General features: G+C 44.9%; 1 protein-coding gene and 1 non-coding gene across 2 annotated transcripts in view; one reads left to right on the top strand and one right to left on the bottom strand.

Annotated features, from left to right (window-relative positions):
- LOC119165049 (prolyl 4-hydroxylase subunit alpha-2) overlaps positions 1-18,478 on the top strand; it is a 379,434-nt gene that overhangs the window by 333,279 nt on the left and 27,677 nt on the right. Inside the window, exons 8-10 of the mRNA XM_075873660.1 lie at positions 2,004-2,049; positions 3,923-4,026; positions 5,103-5,273. Of these exons, the coding sequence (XP_075729775.1) occupies positions 2,004-2,049; positions 3,923-4,026; positions 5,103-5,273 (321 nt within the window). The remainder of the gene's footprint in view (positions 1-2,003; positions 2,050-3,922; positions 4,027-5,102; positions 5,274-18,478) is intronic.
- On the bottom strand, positions 13,133-13,240 carry LOC119165962 (U6 spliceosomal RNA). The gene has a single exon (XR_005109101.2). It is a non-coding gene; the product is annotated as a U6 spliceosomal RNA (small nuclear RNA).

The following is an 18,478-nucleotide window of genomic DNA, read 5'->3' as shown; positions in this document are numbered from 1 at the left end:
GACAGCCCGCACTACTCAAAGCTGCTCCACTATAAACACAAGAACAGAGCCCACGCGCGAAAAACGATGAGCATGGTTTCGAAAACTAGATAAAAATTAGTTGAGAAAGACTTTAGCAAAACGTCGGGATTAACCCGGTGATAAATAGCGGGTCTGCGCGTTTCAGGTTCACTTGTTCACCATCTGCGGGGTGCGTCTAAGCGGCAAATGCGTCATTTTCTCTCGCCAACCCTAAATCGTTAACTACTTTCTTTACACACTATAGAGTATCATAGTATATACGGGACGGCTTTACGCTCTCCCATATAAGTATGTTTCTCTATGCTGCCACAGTACAGTACCGAGTACTCTAAATCGTTACCCACTTTTTCTAAACACACAGGAGTAGGCGCTTCACTTGAGCGATTTCCTCTGAATGCGCACGGAACGGCTTTATGCTCTCCCATAGTAGAGTACCTAGTACTCAAATTCGTTAACCACTTTTTCTATACACATACTCTAAATCGTTAACTACTTCTTCTGAACACATAACTAGCTTGCTCTTTTGGAGCCCTAATATTTGTCGTTGCGGCCTCATCGAGTATGAGGTCCACCGGACGGCTTTCAGATCTCTTATAGCAACGTACCAAGTACTCTACATCGTTACCCACATTTTCTACGCATATTCCACAAGTTCTCATTCTGGGTACTCGGATGGCTCTCCGGTGGTTCAGTACACCGTACTCTGCATTGTCGAACATTTGGGACAGCTTACGGTTTTCCCATAGTTTAGTACACATAGCGCCTGATCGTTCAGCGGTTTTTCTTAACACATGAAAACAACGAGCTGGAAAGCTCATAATTCCGGGGATAATTTACCACTCTCCATAATAGAGTGTACATATAGTACTCTACTTCTTTTTCCTAAACACACTTGCAGAGTTGGGACAGCTTGTGGCTTTCCAGTTTTAGAGTGTGTAAGTGTCCGCTAAGGCGTTCAGAATTTCTTCTAAACCTTTTGCTGAATCACCTACAACGAAAGGAATTACGAGGTTTGTCCGAATTACTTGTAATCAATTATATTGTTTACGCAAACTGACTCTGCACGACCTTCGTATCACCGGAAGAAGCACATCTTGTGACAACTTTTTCAACGTGCCTTATTTCGAGTGCTTGTTTTCATGGCCTGGTGTAGAACAAAAAAAAAAACATTTCATCTAAAACTTAGTCAGTGCAGCTGTCAATGCACGAATGGCTGTCACTAATTAATCACAATATTGACCAAGTAGTTTAAAAACCATTTTATATAATGGTATATTTATTTCCTCCGTCCAGTGACTGGTTAACATTTTCAGTTTTGTAACGTGTGAGTTTAAAGTAAATATTATTCATGCGAATGTTCACTTGGTCGTGTCATATGTAGCGAAATTAAATTGCGGCGTCCGTGCTCCAATGTTTGATATTAAGCTCAGCCTTTCATCCGTAGAAATCCAAACAAAACATTTAGTTCAAGGAAAGATGGAGATTGGTAGTGAAGAGAAAGCCTTAAACAAAGGCCGTCCCTGTTCAGTTGTTTTTTCTTATAATTTTATGCAGGTCTTCGTGTGTTGTAGCAAACTCGACATAAAGTATTATCTTCCCTAAATCTGTGTGTATGCAGTCCAATTTTATATTGCTTTCTTTTCGCGCAAGTGTACAAAACGCATATTTGCCCCTGTATTCAGACAGGCCTCTCGACTTCAACTTGACTTGCCACCGCAAGTCAAGCGCGTTTCAAACGCGTTGCCTTGAGATGGTGGCAAGTCAGGTTCAAATACATGAGCGTTTCTGAATATGGGAGCAAGGGTTCACAAAATGAAGCAACAATTTATCGAACCTGCAAAGATAGTACGAAACAATTTGGGTGCCATACGAAAATTTTGAGAAGGTACGTCTTGTCTTTTCTTTTATGCTCGAGAAGAAAGACCGTGAAGTGATAATATTTTAATCCCTATCGTGAGCCTGATATGTACAGTGTTTTCCAGCTAGAAGAACAACAGAGGCTGCACGAAGAACAGCGATACACCACGGGTAAGTTGTATCACTATGTCATCGTTCGATATCTTCCCTAGAAACCTCTCTAGAAATAGAAACCTCTGAAGAAATAGAACACCAAACAAGAGTGTGACCACTCTTGTTTTCCCGTTCAATATTTGTTTGTTTGTTTGTTGTTTTAGTAGTGCTTGCACTAATATGCATCAGCCAGTTAGACCTCGCCAAGCTTTTCACTATTGCGGATCTGTTCTCGCCCCCGCTTTCGCGCTCAAAGAATTGGACACTAAATCAGTAACAAAATAAACACGCCAAATCACGAGCGAAGTCACCCATTTACCGAACCCTCCACCTTTTTGCCACGACCTGATTATGAGCGTCCGCGTGTATTTGATAGCTATTAAATTTGGAGATGCACAAGCTGACAGGATGTTCTATACGTTGCCTCTCACTAACAGCATGGCCACGTTTCATAACATTCTAGTCGGTATTCGATCTCCTTAAAAGCATATGCAATGTGAATGCGTCCTTAGTGCATTAAATTTATGGATATTGCAATGTATAAGTAACGGCAACCATTTATGATTAGCTTAGGCCAGGCACTAACAACTATGCACTACGAATCAGTGCATAGTATGAACTGATCCTATGCATCACTGCCCTATGCATCAGTGTTCTATATGTCTCAACAAGCTTTCAATATGGCGGTCAGTCATGTGCTTCCTTATCTAGCCAGGAACCGTCCCGGCCCTCTCCCCTTCCAAACACTACCGGAATCGCAAGAGGGCAAAATATACAAAGGTATTCACGTCTATATGAGTCCTCATGCCTGAACAAAAGTAAAGCTAAAGACAAAGAAAAAGCCCATGAAAAGCTCAGAGTGACTTCACCCTGTACTTTCATGACATTCGTAGGCAGCCACCACGATCAAGATTCAATTCAACGTGCACAGGCAAATAGTTCAGTGAAACCGTTGTCGGTAAAAACTGGAGATACTCGTATCCGCAATTAAGTTGCTAACACTTACCGAACAGCTCAGAGCCCACCGCGGTGGAGCAGTGGTTATCGTGCTCGGCTGCGGACTCGAAGGCCATGGGTTTAACCCCGGCTGCGGTGGTTGAATTTCGATGGAGGCGAAACGGTAGGGGCCCTGTGTACTGTGCATTTCCAGTACACGTTAAACAATGCCAGATGATTAAAATTTCCGGTGCCCCCGCTTTACAGCGTTTCTAACAATCATATCGTGGTTTTGGCACGTAAACACCCTGCTGTTATATAACATAACAGCTCGTATCTTGCTTGAAACCTTCAGGTTCAGGGACCGCTCGTACAGGAAAGACTATGACCTGATGCCCGAAATTCGCTGGGCGAACGCAGGGATGTTAGGACGGTCACTTGTGTCACGTCAGGTGATGTTGAAGAAAATTTCGGTTGGGCCTAGTTGGTATATAGTATTGAAGGTGATAATTTTAGCGCAAACTAAGTTGGGACCACAACGTATAGACGAGACGAGAAGTAGTGGCTCTTACTAACAAGTGATTCATTCTTCTCTCAATAATGCATATAAATGGCACAACTACAGATACTGCATGCACATGCGTAACAAGACGTATTGCATACGTAGAAACAGATCTACAACGAAGATACGTACCCATGAATGAATTCATATGTGGAGGGGTACAAATATAGTAGATGTCTCACGTATACAATCGGTTCCTTTTTTCCCGATATAAGATCCAGTGCTCGCCTGTACTATTTTTGTGTGGTCTGCTTTAGTTTGCGCTAAAGTTTTCCTCTTAAATACAAGTCACGTTTGCTTCCTTGAATATAGGCCCCGACTATTTCGCTGGTTTTTCTTATGCCGTTCGTGTGGTTCCTTTTGTTAACGTGCGCATGCGTTAACTCAACGAAGAGGCTTACGCTGAAGTCAGCCCCAAGGTTCCCACCATAACGATGCCCTTCACCGAGGGATACCTGGAGACGTACAACAACCTCTGCCGCGGAGACAAAGTCCGGGTAAGTCGCTTCGCATTTTTCACGGGACCTAAATAGCGTTGTCTACAAAACGTTTTTGCAGTGCATGAACGGCAGCAGGCTTGACTGAACAAAATATAGTTACAACACTAATAAAAAGACTGGTATAAACATGGCTATGATGCACGATGCGATTATACATTGTTCTTTGAAACAGTGAGTGCGAAATATATTAGACAAAAAGAAAAGAAAGTGGACTATCTCCCCGAAGGGGACCCGGATGGGATGCGAAGCAGCGGCAGCGTTGCGCTCAGGTGGCGTCATGGGTTGAACGGTGCTAACGCGAGTGCTGCGGTTAGCGCTGAAAGATTCGTTTGAATCGACGGTTTACGTAAATCTTGTATTTGACACGTACAGACATGTTTCAACGCGTACGTTAGGCACGCGTCAGGTTTATTGCGCGTGAACGGACGAGTCACGCGCAATATTGCGCATGAACGGACGGCAGTGTAGCGAGCGGTGGTCGCGGCAGGTGTTGCGGGCGAACTGACGAGGCAGGCGGCAGCTGCGAGAGCCGCGGCGTGAGCGCGGCAGGCGAGGGAGAAAGTGACGTCAGCGTGCACTGCGAGGGGAGCGTGACGTCAATGCGCAGCAGCGGTGCGACCTACTTGGCACCACACCAACACCTGCGGCGCGCAGCACGTTCGTACGGAGGGACAGCGTTAGACAGGCTCGTCAAACAGTTGCTTCACATCTAAAAAACAATCCGTCCAAGTAAGAAGTGTTTCGTTTATGCTTGCATTCTGATTTGCAAAAGTACTCCCTGAATTTGTTCGCAGAAACAGAACCAAATTTCGGTTGATTAAGTGCCCGAAATAGACAAATAAAGCGCGCGTGTGCTAATTTTGTGTACTGGAATATAAAAGGACAAGTACCGTCAAGAAATAAAAAATTAAGGACGGAACATAAAAGGCGTCTTTTCTGTTCTGTCCTGAATTTCCTTTCCTTAATGGTACGCATCTTCTTATACTTCGGTAAGCATGTACCAACTATCCCAACAAAAAATGTATTATATAAGGCTTCTTTTTTTGTTCCGCGTCACCTTGCTCTTTAATTAGAACGCGACCGAAGAGAAGGACCTACGCTGCTACCTGAGCGTTCCACACCCGTACTTCCGAATCGGCCCGGTCAAGATGGAGGTGATGAGCCAGGACCCGTACATCGTCCAGTTCTATGACGTCATATGGCCCAAGGAAATCCATGCCATCCGCAACATCGGTGATCCCGTGGTGAGTCTTCTTCTGACATTTTCTGATGTTGTATACAGGGTCACAGCCTCTTGTGACTGGTCTTTTTTCTGTTTGTTTTCTCTCTAAATAGCAGAAAAGACTGATCGCATATTGTGAGGTGCAAGATAATAAATCGCGAAGTAGTCCCACTTTTTTGTCAGCGACTTTTGTATGTACTTTAAACACCTTAGATTCGCAATTTTCACGGTATGTGAAAATTTTCTTATTATAGAACAGGCCTATTTAGCAAGCCTACGTCCTCATATTGTTGTCTCAATTATCACAACTGCCAAATATATGATCTCGGCCCATTCGCAAGCGGCGAAAGAAAACAGCAGCGCTCGACTTCGCAATGCCACCTAAGCGCAGTTGCATGGAGCACGTGTCCTGCTTGACTGAGTCGGCCAAGTGCAGGGTGCCTTGGGGGCTCATACCACGCATCTCAATGACCACTTGCCTCAGACTCTTGTTTTGAGAAAGCGACAACAGATTGACATTCCAGCATGGGTGTGGACTGTTTGTTTGTTCCAGAAAATCGCAAATACTGCGAAGCTCCGATCTTTCTGACGCAGCAGTTGTTTGAGCAGATCTTGACGGAGATACCGATGACCTTCAGGTGCTGGCCGTTCGCCAATTGATGGACTGCAGCTAACTCGCGATGGCCGGCTTGTTGTACTAATAAAAGCTCTGCTCCCCAAAGGGACTGGCTGAAAGTTACTAGTATACTGTTGCCGTGGCCGCGCATCGGTGTTTTGCATGCTCTGAAGATAGGAGGGGCCATTCTTCAAGATAAGTTAGTTATACGTGTCGGGCTCTTCTTGAATTTCAGATGGAGAACCAAGAAGTAGCTTTTACAGACAATGGTCTTTCTTGGGGACCTTCGACTGAAAAATTTTGGTCTGCCTGTCTGTACATTTTTCTGTCCGCCCTAACGATACCTCGAACGGCATTAAACGGCCTACCCCATCCGCAGCGCCCACCAATATTGCTCAAGGTCAATCGCTCATAGTTGTGCGATTGTCAATTGAAAAAGCAAATATTGCACATATCTGAGGCGCCACAACAACGCTTTGATGTTTTGTATGTCTGCCTTTATACTAGAAGAGGCACACACAAGTAACTCTATGGACTGTAGCGTTTAGCGCGCTGCACAGATAGTGCAACGCGATGCTCAAAAAGGTGTTTCCAACGCTTTGCTACGATGGCACGGTTGTGGCACCTACCCGTTGCTTTGCATTCTACACCTTATCACCTCCGTGACTGGCGCGCATCTCTCTCTGCGGTCGCGCACGCCTTCGTTTTCGAAGATGACTGCCAGATGGCGCTCGTGTCTAACGTGCCTAGATGCGCTTGTTCGCTTCCGTTACACGCTCGAGGCACTCAAACGCAGTGCCATCAGAATACCATTCACCGATTTTCTTGCGCAGAACATCAAATGAACGTTTTGTTCACTCTCTCCAGACGCAAGGCTATCGTATTTCGGCGACATTTACAGTGTAACATGTCGATTCGGGCCAACTTTTTTCCCCCAAGTGGCCAGCTTTGTCACTGTCTGACACATTTCACTTTTCGATGCCGTGCGGAAAACGAGGTGGTTGGTGGCTCTTCATTTCAGGGTTTCCATGTTGTTATTTTTTTGTTTGTGGAATCATACAATACAAAAGATCATCAGACTGCTTGGACCCGTAGCCAATGGCTAGTCCTGGGTCCAAAAATAAAATGTATACAGTGATGCAGGCTTACTGTTACATAAAAAAGAAACTAACACTCAGAAACACAGGGTGTTCTACAGTACAACTACAAGCATTTTTTAGCACGCGATCTCCGTGCCAAACGACAATAAAAAATCTATAATCGCAATAGTGTCCAAAGGTGCACCAACGCAAGCAAATCACTAAAGTGTACATAATAACATAAACAAGACAACTCAGAGACATATTAAGTAGTCAACAATACCAGTATCCGTATTCCCAAATGCAATACGAATACAACATTCGTTGCTAGGCCACAACAAGATTCACAATCCAGAACAGCGGCACGCATTTTGAAAATTGCACACACCAAATAACCACCAAAAAATTTGTTCGTTCGCCGAGCACCGCTACGCGTAAGCCTCTGTCAGTCAGAAAATAATGTTGCGGCAGTAGCACACCTTCGGGATTCCGCCGGCATAAATAATATTATGTGGTGTAAAACAAAAAAAAAAATACTACGTTTACGACATCTCGTCTGAAAGAAAATATGCAGATTTTTCCTGTTTTACATTGATACGCAGCTACTCACCCTACTGAAAAGAGACGCTCTGCACAAGTGATGTAAATAACAAAATTACGATTATTTGTGTGGTCTTGTCGTGTGACGAGGCTTGCTGGAAAAGAACTTATCTGACATAGAACTTTCTGTGTATGACACCCTCTACGTCGCTACCGCCGATCACTGCCGAGCCGCAGCTTGTAGCCAGAAAAGAAGCTTTCCGTCCCTCCTAAACGTGAAGAAGACGAGTGGCTCTCGAAATATTCAGACACCTGCATTGTTTGATTAAGATGTGGCGTTTAACGTCTCAGACCCACCATACAATTATGGGAGACGCCGAAGTGGAGGGCTCCGGAAATTTCGACCACCGGAGGGTTCTTTAACGTGCACCCAAATCAGAGCACACGGGCCTACAGCATTTTGGCCTCCGTCGAAAATGCAGCCGCCGCAGCCGGCATTCTATCCCGCAACCTGCGGGTCAGTAGCCGAGTACCTTAGCCACTAGACCACTGTGGCGGGGCCAGCTGCATCGTTTATCGGTCCACTGCGTGGCTCGTCATTGAAAACGAGGCCACTTTTCGACCTGGAGGGGGCTGACAACAGCCTCTGTAGAACCAACACATGTATTTTGACAACACGGGATTATAATGAAAGCCGTATTGCATACAGACAGACATATAGTTCCTCGTGAAATGACTTACATTCAAAATAAGGATATTCATTGCGCTGAACTCTACACAGCGTAAATGACGCGATAAAACTGACGCAATCTGGATAATCTCAGATGTTGGTTTAGGATTCCACGTCGAAGCATATGAGTGCTCACCTGAGGATACCGATGCGTGAGTAGAGGCGAACCAGAATACGATGACTCTCGACTGTGGCATTGAACGGGCGTAATAGGGACAGCTGTCTAGGCCAGGCCGTCACGCAGCTTAATAGCGAGCTGGCACGGGTCTCGTAGAAGTGCAGCGAACAGTTGCGGAGCTCCCACTCCGGAATCGGAATGACTCCGGAATCATCCTAAATTTTCGAAGCCCTGGAGTGGAATGGGAATGAAATCGAGACAACGCTTGGAGGAATGGATTCGGAATGGAAATTACGCGCCTTTTGAATGAAATGGAATGGGAATGGAATTGTGTGTTTTTTTTTCAGAATTACAGCATGTTTGTCTACGCACAGTTTTTCAAACTTTAAACATCATTAAGGTCGAGCAATTCAACAATTAATCAGTATATTGGAGCATGTCTTGCTACACTCTTAATTTCTACTACTGTAATATCACCTCTAAAATAGGCATGTAGGCCTGAGTCCATATTTTTTTAGCTTGAAGGTCACAACTTGGTCCACATTTGGTTAGCCAAAGCCAAGGAAGGGTATAGGCGGGCCGCAAAAGTGTGAACAATCTGGCGATTTGCAAGAAAGAAACCAAGGCATCAAATAGTGCACAAACAAATGCATTATCCCACCAGATACTGAAGGGAGAAACAAATTACTCCTGCACGTAAGTTCCCATTCATACTCCAACACGAAAGCGGGCGAATACTCTATGTACAGCCTGGTCTTTATCTTCAGAGCTGTTCAGTACCTGACACACGTAAAAAAAAAAAAAAACCTTTGCGACGAGGAAGCCATTGCCTATCTGCGTATAGACGAATGCAGAAGGTTCGCTTCACCCCATTCATGATTGCGAGGCAGGCTTGACAAGCATGAGCGCTGATGAGCAGAGCGTCCCAGTGTTCAATCAGTATCTGATGCAAAGGTGCATGGTGCCCGAGTGGTGCACCATTCCAAATAATAACAGCCGATCTAGAGGGTTTTGTTCCCCATTAACTTAATCTTTGGTCTAACTTCACAACCGCTTCAGACGCGTAGCAAAAGTGCCTAGTTTTCGTGAACGCTACTTTTGTCAGCATAAAAATAGGCCACGTCCTGATTTCAGCATGAGCACGTTTAAGCCTGAACATTATTAAAACATGCTGAATCAGTAGGAACAGTTCGGCGAGTCAGTTGAAAGTCATGTTCGAAAAACATACGTAAGAAACGGCAACACACGGGCATGAACGAGACGGGATGATGCGATACTAGCAACAAAGGCTTTATTCAGAAGCGTAGGAAGATAAACACACAATTTTCCAAAAAAGACAAAATAAAAAACTAACAACTGCTGAACTAGTGTGTGCACGTAAGACCCAATATATTAAGAACCACGAAGTAGAATACCTTGATCTCTCTTAACCTGCTGACAAAGACGTGCTTGTTTTTAGGGGCGAAGTTTCTTACCCCGTGGGTCGTACGTCCCGTGTCGTCGTAGTAGCTACTAGCTTTCGAGGTCATAAAATTGCATTGCATGTCACTTGAAACGGCGTCGCAGCATATCCGCGGAGTTAATGATGATGAGTGGGGCGCAGCGTCTGTCACTTCGTCCATGCGTCCATCCGTGCGTGCGTCTGGGCCCCTTACGCCGTGGGTCATACGTCCTGAGTCGTCGTAGTACCTGCACACAGTGTTTCTCACGTGTTTACTTTGATGATCGACTAAGGCGATTGACCTCCCTGCAAAGAGATTCGCCCCACTCGTCATCATTCACCTCGTGGATATGCTGTGATTTTAAAGACGATCGTCTTTCTTAGGGACCTTCGACACAAAAAAATTGGTCTGTCTGTCTGTATATTTGTCTGTTTGTCCACTCTTAACTTTATTTTAAACGGCTCCAGAGTGACCAAAAGATACTCCAAACGGCCGACCCCATCCGCAGCAACCACCAATATTGCTCAAGGTTCAGCGTTCATACTTGTGCAATTGTCAATTAAAAAGGAATTATTGCGCATATCTGAGGCATCATAACACGTCAATATTATATATGTGTATTTTTCACTAGAAAAGGCATACATAAGTAATTTTAAAACTTGTTGCCTCTATAACGCTGCGTTGGCCATGCTATGCTTGCACGAAACGACAAGTGTTTCCAAAGCTTTGCTAAGACGACACGGTGGTGGCACCTACCCGTCGCCTTAATTTCGTTCTACACCTTATCACCTCTGAGACGGGTGCGCATGGCACGCGCGCCGTTTTCCAGGATAATTGCCAGATGGCGCTCATGTCTCACGTGTGACGTGACTTGATGCGCTCGTTCGCCTCCGCTGCACGCTCGAGGCGAACCATTACCATTCACCGATTACCATTCACCAACTTTCTTGCGCAGAACATCAAATTAAAGTTTTGTTCACTCTCTCCATACGCAGGGCTATCGTCTTTCGACGACATTTGTGGTGTAACATGCAGATATGGGGCCAATTTTTTTGTATTTTGTGCACACCTTTGTACGCTTTTGATTGAAACTTCTATTGCTAGTAGCGCGTCATCTCACCTCCTTCGTGAATGCGTATTTTTTTTAGGGGCGAAACTCCTTGAGGCATTGGTCTGTCCATCCTCCGTTGTTGTCGTACGTAGCCATCGGGATGCAAGATGGGATATGGCGGTATTCGGAGCGTTCACTAGATGTACGTACGGACAGACGCATGGACGGATGGACAGAAACGCTAGCAGACTGGCAGACAGATTTATGGACGCACGGAGTGGGTATGTGCCACGGGGGAGGCGAGATGATGGTACTTGGAGTGTTCACTAGATGGACGCACAGACGGACGGACAGACAGACTAGAAAACGGACGTACGGATGGACGGACGCATGGACTGAAGCATGGACAGACGGACGGACGCATGGATGGATGCACGGATGGTCACGCGGATGGACGGAAGCCAGAAATAACAGACGGACGGAAGCACGAACGGGCTGACGGACGCTTCGCCCCACTCATCATCATTCACTCTGTGGATATGCTGCAATTTTTTAGCGCTTTATTCAAAGACGAATACTAAAATTTAACCATTCGTTCAAGCGTGATCCCCATACAAATACTATATGTAGCGGTAGAACTACCCCTATGGAAATTAGTAGGGTGGCTGTAGTGCACAAGGTACGTCATCAAGCTACTATCCCTCGACCTTGGTAACTTGTTTTGCGCAGCTTTACCGTTCCTAATACATCTGATGACATCAGCTTTACGAGCCACGCCGCGGTGGTCTAGTGGCTAAGGTACTCGGCTGCTGACCCGCAGGTCGCGGGATCGAATCCCGGCTGTGGCGGCTGCATTTCCGATGGAGGCGGAAATGTTGTAGGCCCGTGTATACTCAGATTTGGGTGCACGTTAAAGAACCCCAGGTGGTCGAAATTTGCGGAGCCCTCCACTACGGCGTCTCTCGTAATCATATTGTGGTTTTGGGACATTAAACCCCACATATCAATCAGCTTTACGAAACGTTGATTTTTAATTAAAAAAAACTAGCATGATACCTTTCCTTCGTGGAAAAAATGGAATGAATGGAATTTCAACTGCCCGCCATTCTCGGAGTGGGAATGAGCTAAGTTGTTTAATTCCGAGAAATTGAAAGGAATGTAATTGCGACATGTTCCGATTCCCAGGAATATAATTGGAATGAAATTAAGGTGCCCTTTCCGCAACACTGAACGGTGCCAAAATTGTTGAACGGCCAGACCGGAAAGCTCATCGAGCAAGATCGGACTGGGATTGGAATGAAGAATTGACCCCAGCTCCTGTAATTGCGCACTTCGTAGAAGTATAGCCTGAAATCTGTGTCACACACCTACGCTGGGAGATTGACCAAAATTTGAGCAGTTATAAGAAAGCACTTTATTTTTTAGCTTGCGTCTTTTCAAACGACGAAGGGAATCAAAAATTCAATGTTCAAAATTGACAAATAGAAACTGCGTATATAGAATATGGAGCAGACAATTTTAACAACAAAAACAAACAAAGTAAGCAATTTAGAAACCAAGAATTTAGAAGTAAAGATTGATTTTACAGCCTGAATATCTTCGAACCTTTAATAATCTCCGGCAAAACGTGCTTCGGCGTTGCAGAAAGGGGTCACGAGGATGATGATGTCCTACTTCACTGCCTTACATCCACCCATCATTGGGTGTTCCCAAAATTATTTGTGCAGTGAACAGAAATGAAGCTCAGCTGTACATGTCATCGAAAGTATAGTCGGCTAAAACATAAAAATAAATGTGTGCTCCACCCAAAGCGGTCCAGGCAGATTTTTCATAAATGTGTCTTTAGAAACAAAAAATCACAGCATATTCATGAAGTGAATAATGAGTGGGGCGAAGCGTCCGTCGTCTGTGTGTATGTCCGCACCGACTGAGTTAGTCATCGAACATGGCGATCACGAACCAAGACGAGCTAGGGGGAAGAGATGCATCGCTTTGGGGGCTTTGCCTCTAAAAGTGTTTTACGATTTAAGAGCACTTGGTACTCTGCTAAAAGAGAGCAGAAAGCTGTCATAAGCGCCGACTCCACTGTGTGTTTAGAAAAAGTGGTTAACGATTTAGAGTACTTAGTACTCTATTATGGGAGAGCTGAAAGCCGTCCTAAAAAAATAAGGTTTGATCAATGGACAGCCATAGAGTAACATAGTAAACATGTTACTCTAGTTTGAAGAGAATTTCGTTTCCAGATATATCTTGCATAGCTTATGTGCACACAAAAAGATGGACAATGATGTTACTTACTCTGTTTAGAAATGTGGAATGCTACACGATATTGCTTGACATTTTTGCGCAGGGGCCATGCTAATCTTTTCTGTATCGTTCCAATTTCAGTATGTGCACTTACTGTTTAGAAAACATTCATTTACAGTATGTACAGAACACAAAGACTTATGTTCCAGTAACAGGGCACATACACTTTGGCACACTAACTACGTGTGTGTTCGGAAAAAGTAGTTGACGATTTAGAGTACTTGGTACTCTACTATGAGAGGCCATAAATCTGTCCCGTGAGCCTATGCTGTATGTTTAAAAAAACTGTTTAACGATTTCGAGTACTTCGTACTCAACTATGGGAGAGCACTGAGCCGTCCCGCTAGAAGCCTTGGATGTTTGTTATAGGGGGCGAGGCCCCTTATCGATGCAGGCAGCTGCAAATCGCTTATCTCCTTGGCTTCGCTCTGTACGTATTACAAACTTATAACTTGGCTGGACAGGCACGTATTGATTTCAATAGTTTTATGCCAAAACATTTTATTCCTTAGCAAACTTTCATCAAAATTCTGACTCTACTGTTCAGCCAAACGTAACGTTTTAACAAGAAACGACGAACTTTTTACTTTATAAAGTGCGTATACTTGCATCATCAGCGAAAAAGTGCTTATGGCTTGAGCGGAAATCACCAATCATTGCTCTGTTGCACAGGTGAATGTTAGGCGCGCTCCAGCATTAAAGGTGGAGCGTGTATTTTTTCTTAGCTTGTAACCAGCCATAGCTTGCTAGCCCTGGTTTTCATTTTCGAAACCTTCAAACGTGTCGCATGGAACAGCTGTGCATGTACAGACCTGCCGTCTAAAAATATCGTAGAATGCCTGCTGGAAGTTCCTTTGTGAAGCGCCGGCTTCAGTAAAATCATTTTTTGCGAATTTTGTAATTTCCTAGTACTGTAAATTTTTTGGGGGGAATTGTCGAAGTGAGAAAGTTCATTCGTAAGGGCGCGTTCCTGCGCGCTGGTGCGTGCTATGTTTTGACTGACGTCAGTAGACTATACTATCACCGCTTAGTTCACACTGAGACGTCCGACAGCGCGTGCAGCGCCTCGCGGTCATCACATTCGCTCATTAGTATGCACACCACATTCGTGTTGTGCCTAATTACGAGATACCGGAGCCATCAGAGCTAGCTGCTATCCTTACTTCGTACGATATTCCAATGCGCTGCTATTGTTTTCACTGCTTCGCCCATGCGGTGAAAGTGACTTTTTTTCTGTTCTCAGAAATGCACGGATCTTCCCCCATGCACTCTATCTGAAATCTTTATCAACTCAGTAACGCGGTGTTGCTTTGCCTCTAAAATCGGAGGCGCTGCAAGCTATTTTCTCTTCACTTTGTTATGCTCTACCTTCGCTATCAGCTCACCTTTGAGCGAGCGACGATATCATGTGAGGACGTTGTCATGTGATGGCGTCGTCATAGAACGTCATTGTGCAATTATGAAATATAACGCCATCACGGGTAGATGCTTTTTTTCATCACTTGTGTTTACGCCCGAGAATAATTTTCGATTTATATCAGCCATATAAGGCTTTCCCCTTAATCCTGTTGTCAAATGAATTCCCTTTGCCGAGAAAGAAGAGCGCAACCGACAGAAAAAAAAAAGCTGTATTCCGAACGAATTAAGAGTCACACGCTGCTGTCCATAGCAATAGTGCGGAAAATGGAAACGATATAGCGTATGCCATACTCTGGTAACAACAGCAAAAAGATACGGGCACCCTTCGTTAATTGTATAGAGTGTTTATATTAAAAGGTGAATGCTTCAGAGTACTCGTTTGTGCTCTATATACAGTAGGAGATACCGGGAAGCTACAGAGGGTCTTAATGTGTTTAAAAATGCGTTGTGCTTGCAAGAAGTACATTTTGACGTGATACATAACAAAGAAGTGGCCATGTATTGTCTGTACAATGTGTTTAAAGAGTTCTCGTTTGTTCAGAACAAACGTTCGACGGGTTGCAGTACGATGATGTGCGATAAGATGTGTGATTTAAATAAAAAAAGGGGGCGTGAACAGTATAAGGTACTCGGTACTCTACTGTGGTAGTGCAGAAAGCCGTCCCGATGAGCGAAAGTGGGGCTGTGTTTTGAACAAATTTTGAACGATTTGGAGTACGCTGTACTTACTACGAGAGTATTTTGAGCTGTCGAGGTAGGCTGACAAACGAATGAACTCTACTATCATCTGAATTGGGTTCAAAAAAGCTGTATAACGATTTAAAATATTAGTACTCTACTATAGGAGGAAATAAAGTCGTCTAAGTCAAATACGAAGAAACCTTGTGTGTGTTTAGAAAAAGCGTGTACCGATTCGGAGTACTTGGTATTTCACCCTGAGAGCACAGAAAGCCGTCCTTGTATGTGATACAGTAACTGCCAGGCAATAGTGGTGTCTCCTCTAGAACAACGTGAGGCAGTGTGCTTGGTAAAGTGTTTAACGGTTTAGAGCACTTGGTACTCTGGGAGAGCTGAAAGCCGTAGCATGCAGATACAGTTGTGAAGTTCGCAGACTTCCAAATACTCTCTTTAGAAGAAAAGGTGTGGAACGATTACCAGTACTTCGTACTCAACTATGGGAGAATAGTGAGCCGTCCCGGCATGCACTGTGGATGTGAGGAACTGCGAGAGCGCGAGAGGCAAAAGGGCGTGTTAAGAAAAAGCGTTAACGTTTCAGAGTTGGTACTCAACCATGGGAGAGCAGAGTCATCCCAGTCCAACTGGTATGACCCTGGATCTTGAATGCTTGCTTAGAACAGATGTTTAGAAAGAAGTGGTTAACGATTCAGAGTAGTTGGTACTCTACTATGGGAGAGCCGATAGCCGCGCCGTGGGCCTCACACTTGAGGCCATGAATACATGATACATGGAAGAATTACAACGTGTGATTCGGCAGTGTGTCTAGAATAAGTATTTACCAATTTACAGTATTCGGTACTCTGTACTATGGGAGACCAATAAGCCGTCCCTTGGACCTTGCAGGAAGTTTTCTTTAGATAGAAATTGAAGGACGGGTGTTTAGAAAACAAATGGCAGCATATCCACGGAGTGAATGATGGAGAGTGGGGCGAAGCATTCGTCCATCCATTCGTTCTTGCTTCCGTGCGTCCATGCGTTCGTCTGTGTGACCGTCCATGCGTCCATCCGCCCGTCCGTGCGTGCGTCTGTTCGTGCGTCCGTCCCTGCGTTCGTCCATGTATCCGCCCCTGCGTCTGTTCATGCGTCCATCCATGCATCTGTCTGTGTGTCCGTTCGTCCATCTATTCAGCACTCCAAGTACCACCATCTCGCATATTTTCATCATATATTCCCCATATAGAAGCACCGCCATCCAGCGGACATTCCAAGGACTAAACGAGAGGTGGCACACGCACACTTTGTTACGGCTTGCGCTTCGTGTCTGCTTCCCACCTTTAACCACGTCGAGTTCATGGTATATACTAGTTTATTGTATTCATGGCACTGCGGCCCAACGCTCGCTAAACCTTTCTGATACTAAGGAGGTTACACTCAGCGAGTATAACGTAGCAACCCTTTATTGTCAGATAGTAGTAGGAAGTAGGAAGTATGTTTATTTACAGAAAGGCAGAGAGGTCGGCCTGAGCGATAGTTTGCTCTAGCCTGCTACTCTACACTGGGGGAAGGGAAAGGGGAAAAGAAAGATTAATGGATGACGAATTGTCAGATAGTGTTCAATGTTTATGCCAATGGCTGCTGATGGGGAATGAGAGACAGGACCATTCTGCTTTTAGTTAACGCGCACGCCGCGAACTTTTTATTGTGCAACAAAGCAGAGGAGAAATCTCCCACCGGCACCACCTTGCAGGTCAAAATGTAACACTGGTTACACACTACGACTACGACTACGACTACGACAACGAGGGACGAACGGGTGCCGCTTTAAGGAGCTTCGCCCCTTTTTTTGTTTGTTTATTTTATACGCTCCTAAAAAACTGTTTCAGGATTTCGAGTACTTTGTACTCAACTATGGGAGAGCACTGAGCCGTCCCGCTAAGAATATTGGAGTATTTTCGAGGCAGCATGACGCCCCCGTAAAACTTGGAAGAAAGTGACATAATATCATGAAAGACGGGCACGTGGTATGACCTCTATTCTTTTAGTAGCATCGGTATATCCCAAGATTATTCTCCAACTTTTCCAAAAACTGCTCGTCTAAACTTGCACAATTTCGTGTCTTCAAGACGTGCTTAGATTATATCTCATAAGAAACGACGAAACTCATTTTAATGTCTAAAGTATCACAAAGAACTGCTATCTTCTTACAATTAAGTCCAATCCTAATATTCAACTAACGGAGAAAGAATGTTACTGAAAGTCATTCCAGGATGTGAATTGTGGGAATACGTAGCGGGAACTCGCCCCTGCTCGAGTGTACTACAAGGTAGAGTATACTTCTAGTACTCTCTACCCCTGTTAAAGTAATAGCCCCGTGGCTGCGGCTTACCACGGCTGGGCTCGGTAACGCAAGCGAAAGCTTGTTAACGCGACAGAGTTAAAGAGCTCGTTTCGCAGATATTCCGGCGTCGGCCTCGGTGCCTGTGTCGGCGTCGTTTGTTGTGAGCGAGAAATCATCATCTTTGCACGACCGAAAAATCCAGCATCTTGCGTGACTAAAAAAAAATCGAGAGAGATGCAAATAAAATAAATTATAAAAAATGCCGCGTTATCTTCCCAAGGGGCGATCTCGAGTAAATTCGTCGCAAAGTGGTCGGGGTATCGCGTGAATGTTGCATAATTGGGTATGGTTTGGGAATGCTTAATTGTTATTCCGCCTTTATTATTCTTATTTATTGAATGAAGGAGAAGTGTTCCCTTCAACGAGTGGTGGGACACTGATGTGCGATCGAATGCCAACATATAAGGGGTGGCCAGTGAACGATTGCGCAGCTTGAGCAGTCGGTTTTTACTAGCATACGCTGCCTGCGTCGACCTTGCGAGGCGAGAGAGAGAGAGAGAGAGAGAGAGAGAGAGCGACAGTTGGCACGAGACGCAAGTATGTGGCATGATACGCGAAGCGCGAGCATGCGCAGCGGGGGTGTGGACTTCGCCGCCGACGCACGACATCGTGCGACTAAGAAATGCTCCGCATTTAAATATTCTGGATCTGAGTGGTGATCGAACCCGGGTCGTTTGCGCTGCAGGCGGGTGTCCTGCCACACAGCCACGCATCTGCATGTGAATACAGTGCAACTAACTTACTCTGCTAAAAAATGCAGTGAAAGTAACTCGTATGCTTTACAAACACGCGCATTTTGTATAGAAGTTTTAAAATACAGCACGTAATTTCGCAGTATAATGTGTGGCA

This window comes from Rhipicephalus microplus, chromosome 9 (assembly GCF_043290135.1).
Source record: "Rhipicephalus microplus isolate Deutch F79 chromosome 9, USDA_Rmic, whole genome shotgun sequence".
In the NCBI taxonomy this organism is placed as follows: Eukaryota; Metazoa; Arthropoda; class Arachnida; order Ixodida; family Ixodidae; genus Rhipicephalus; species Rhipicephalus microplus.
Note: the sequence above shows the minus strand (reverse complement) of the source record. Positions and strands in the feature narration are given on the sequence as shown.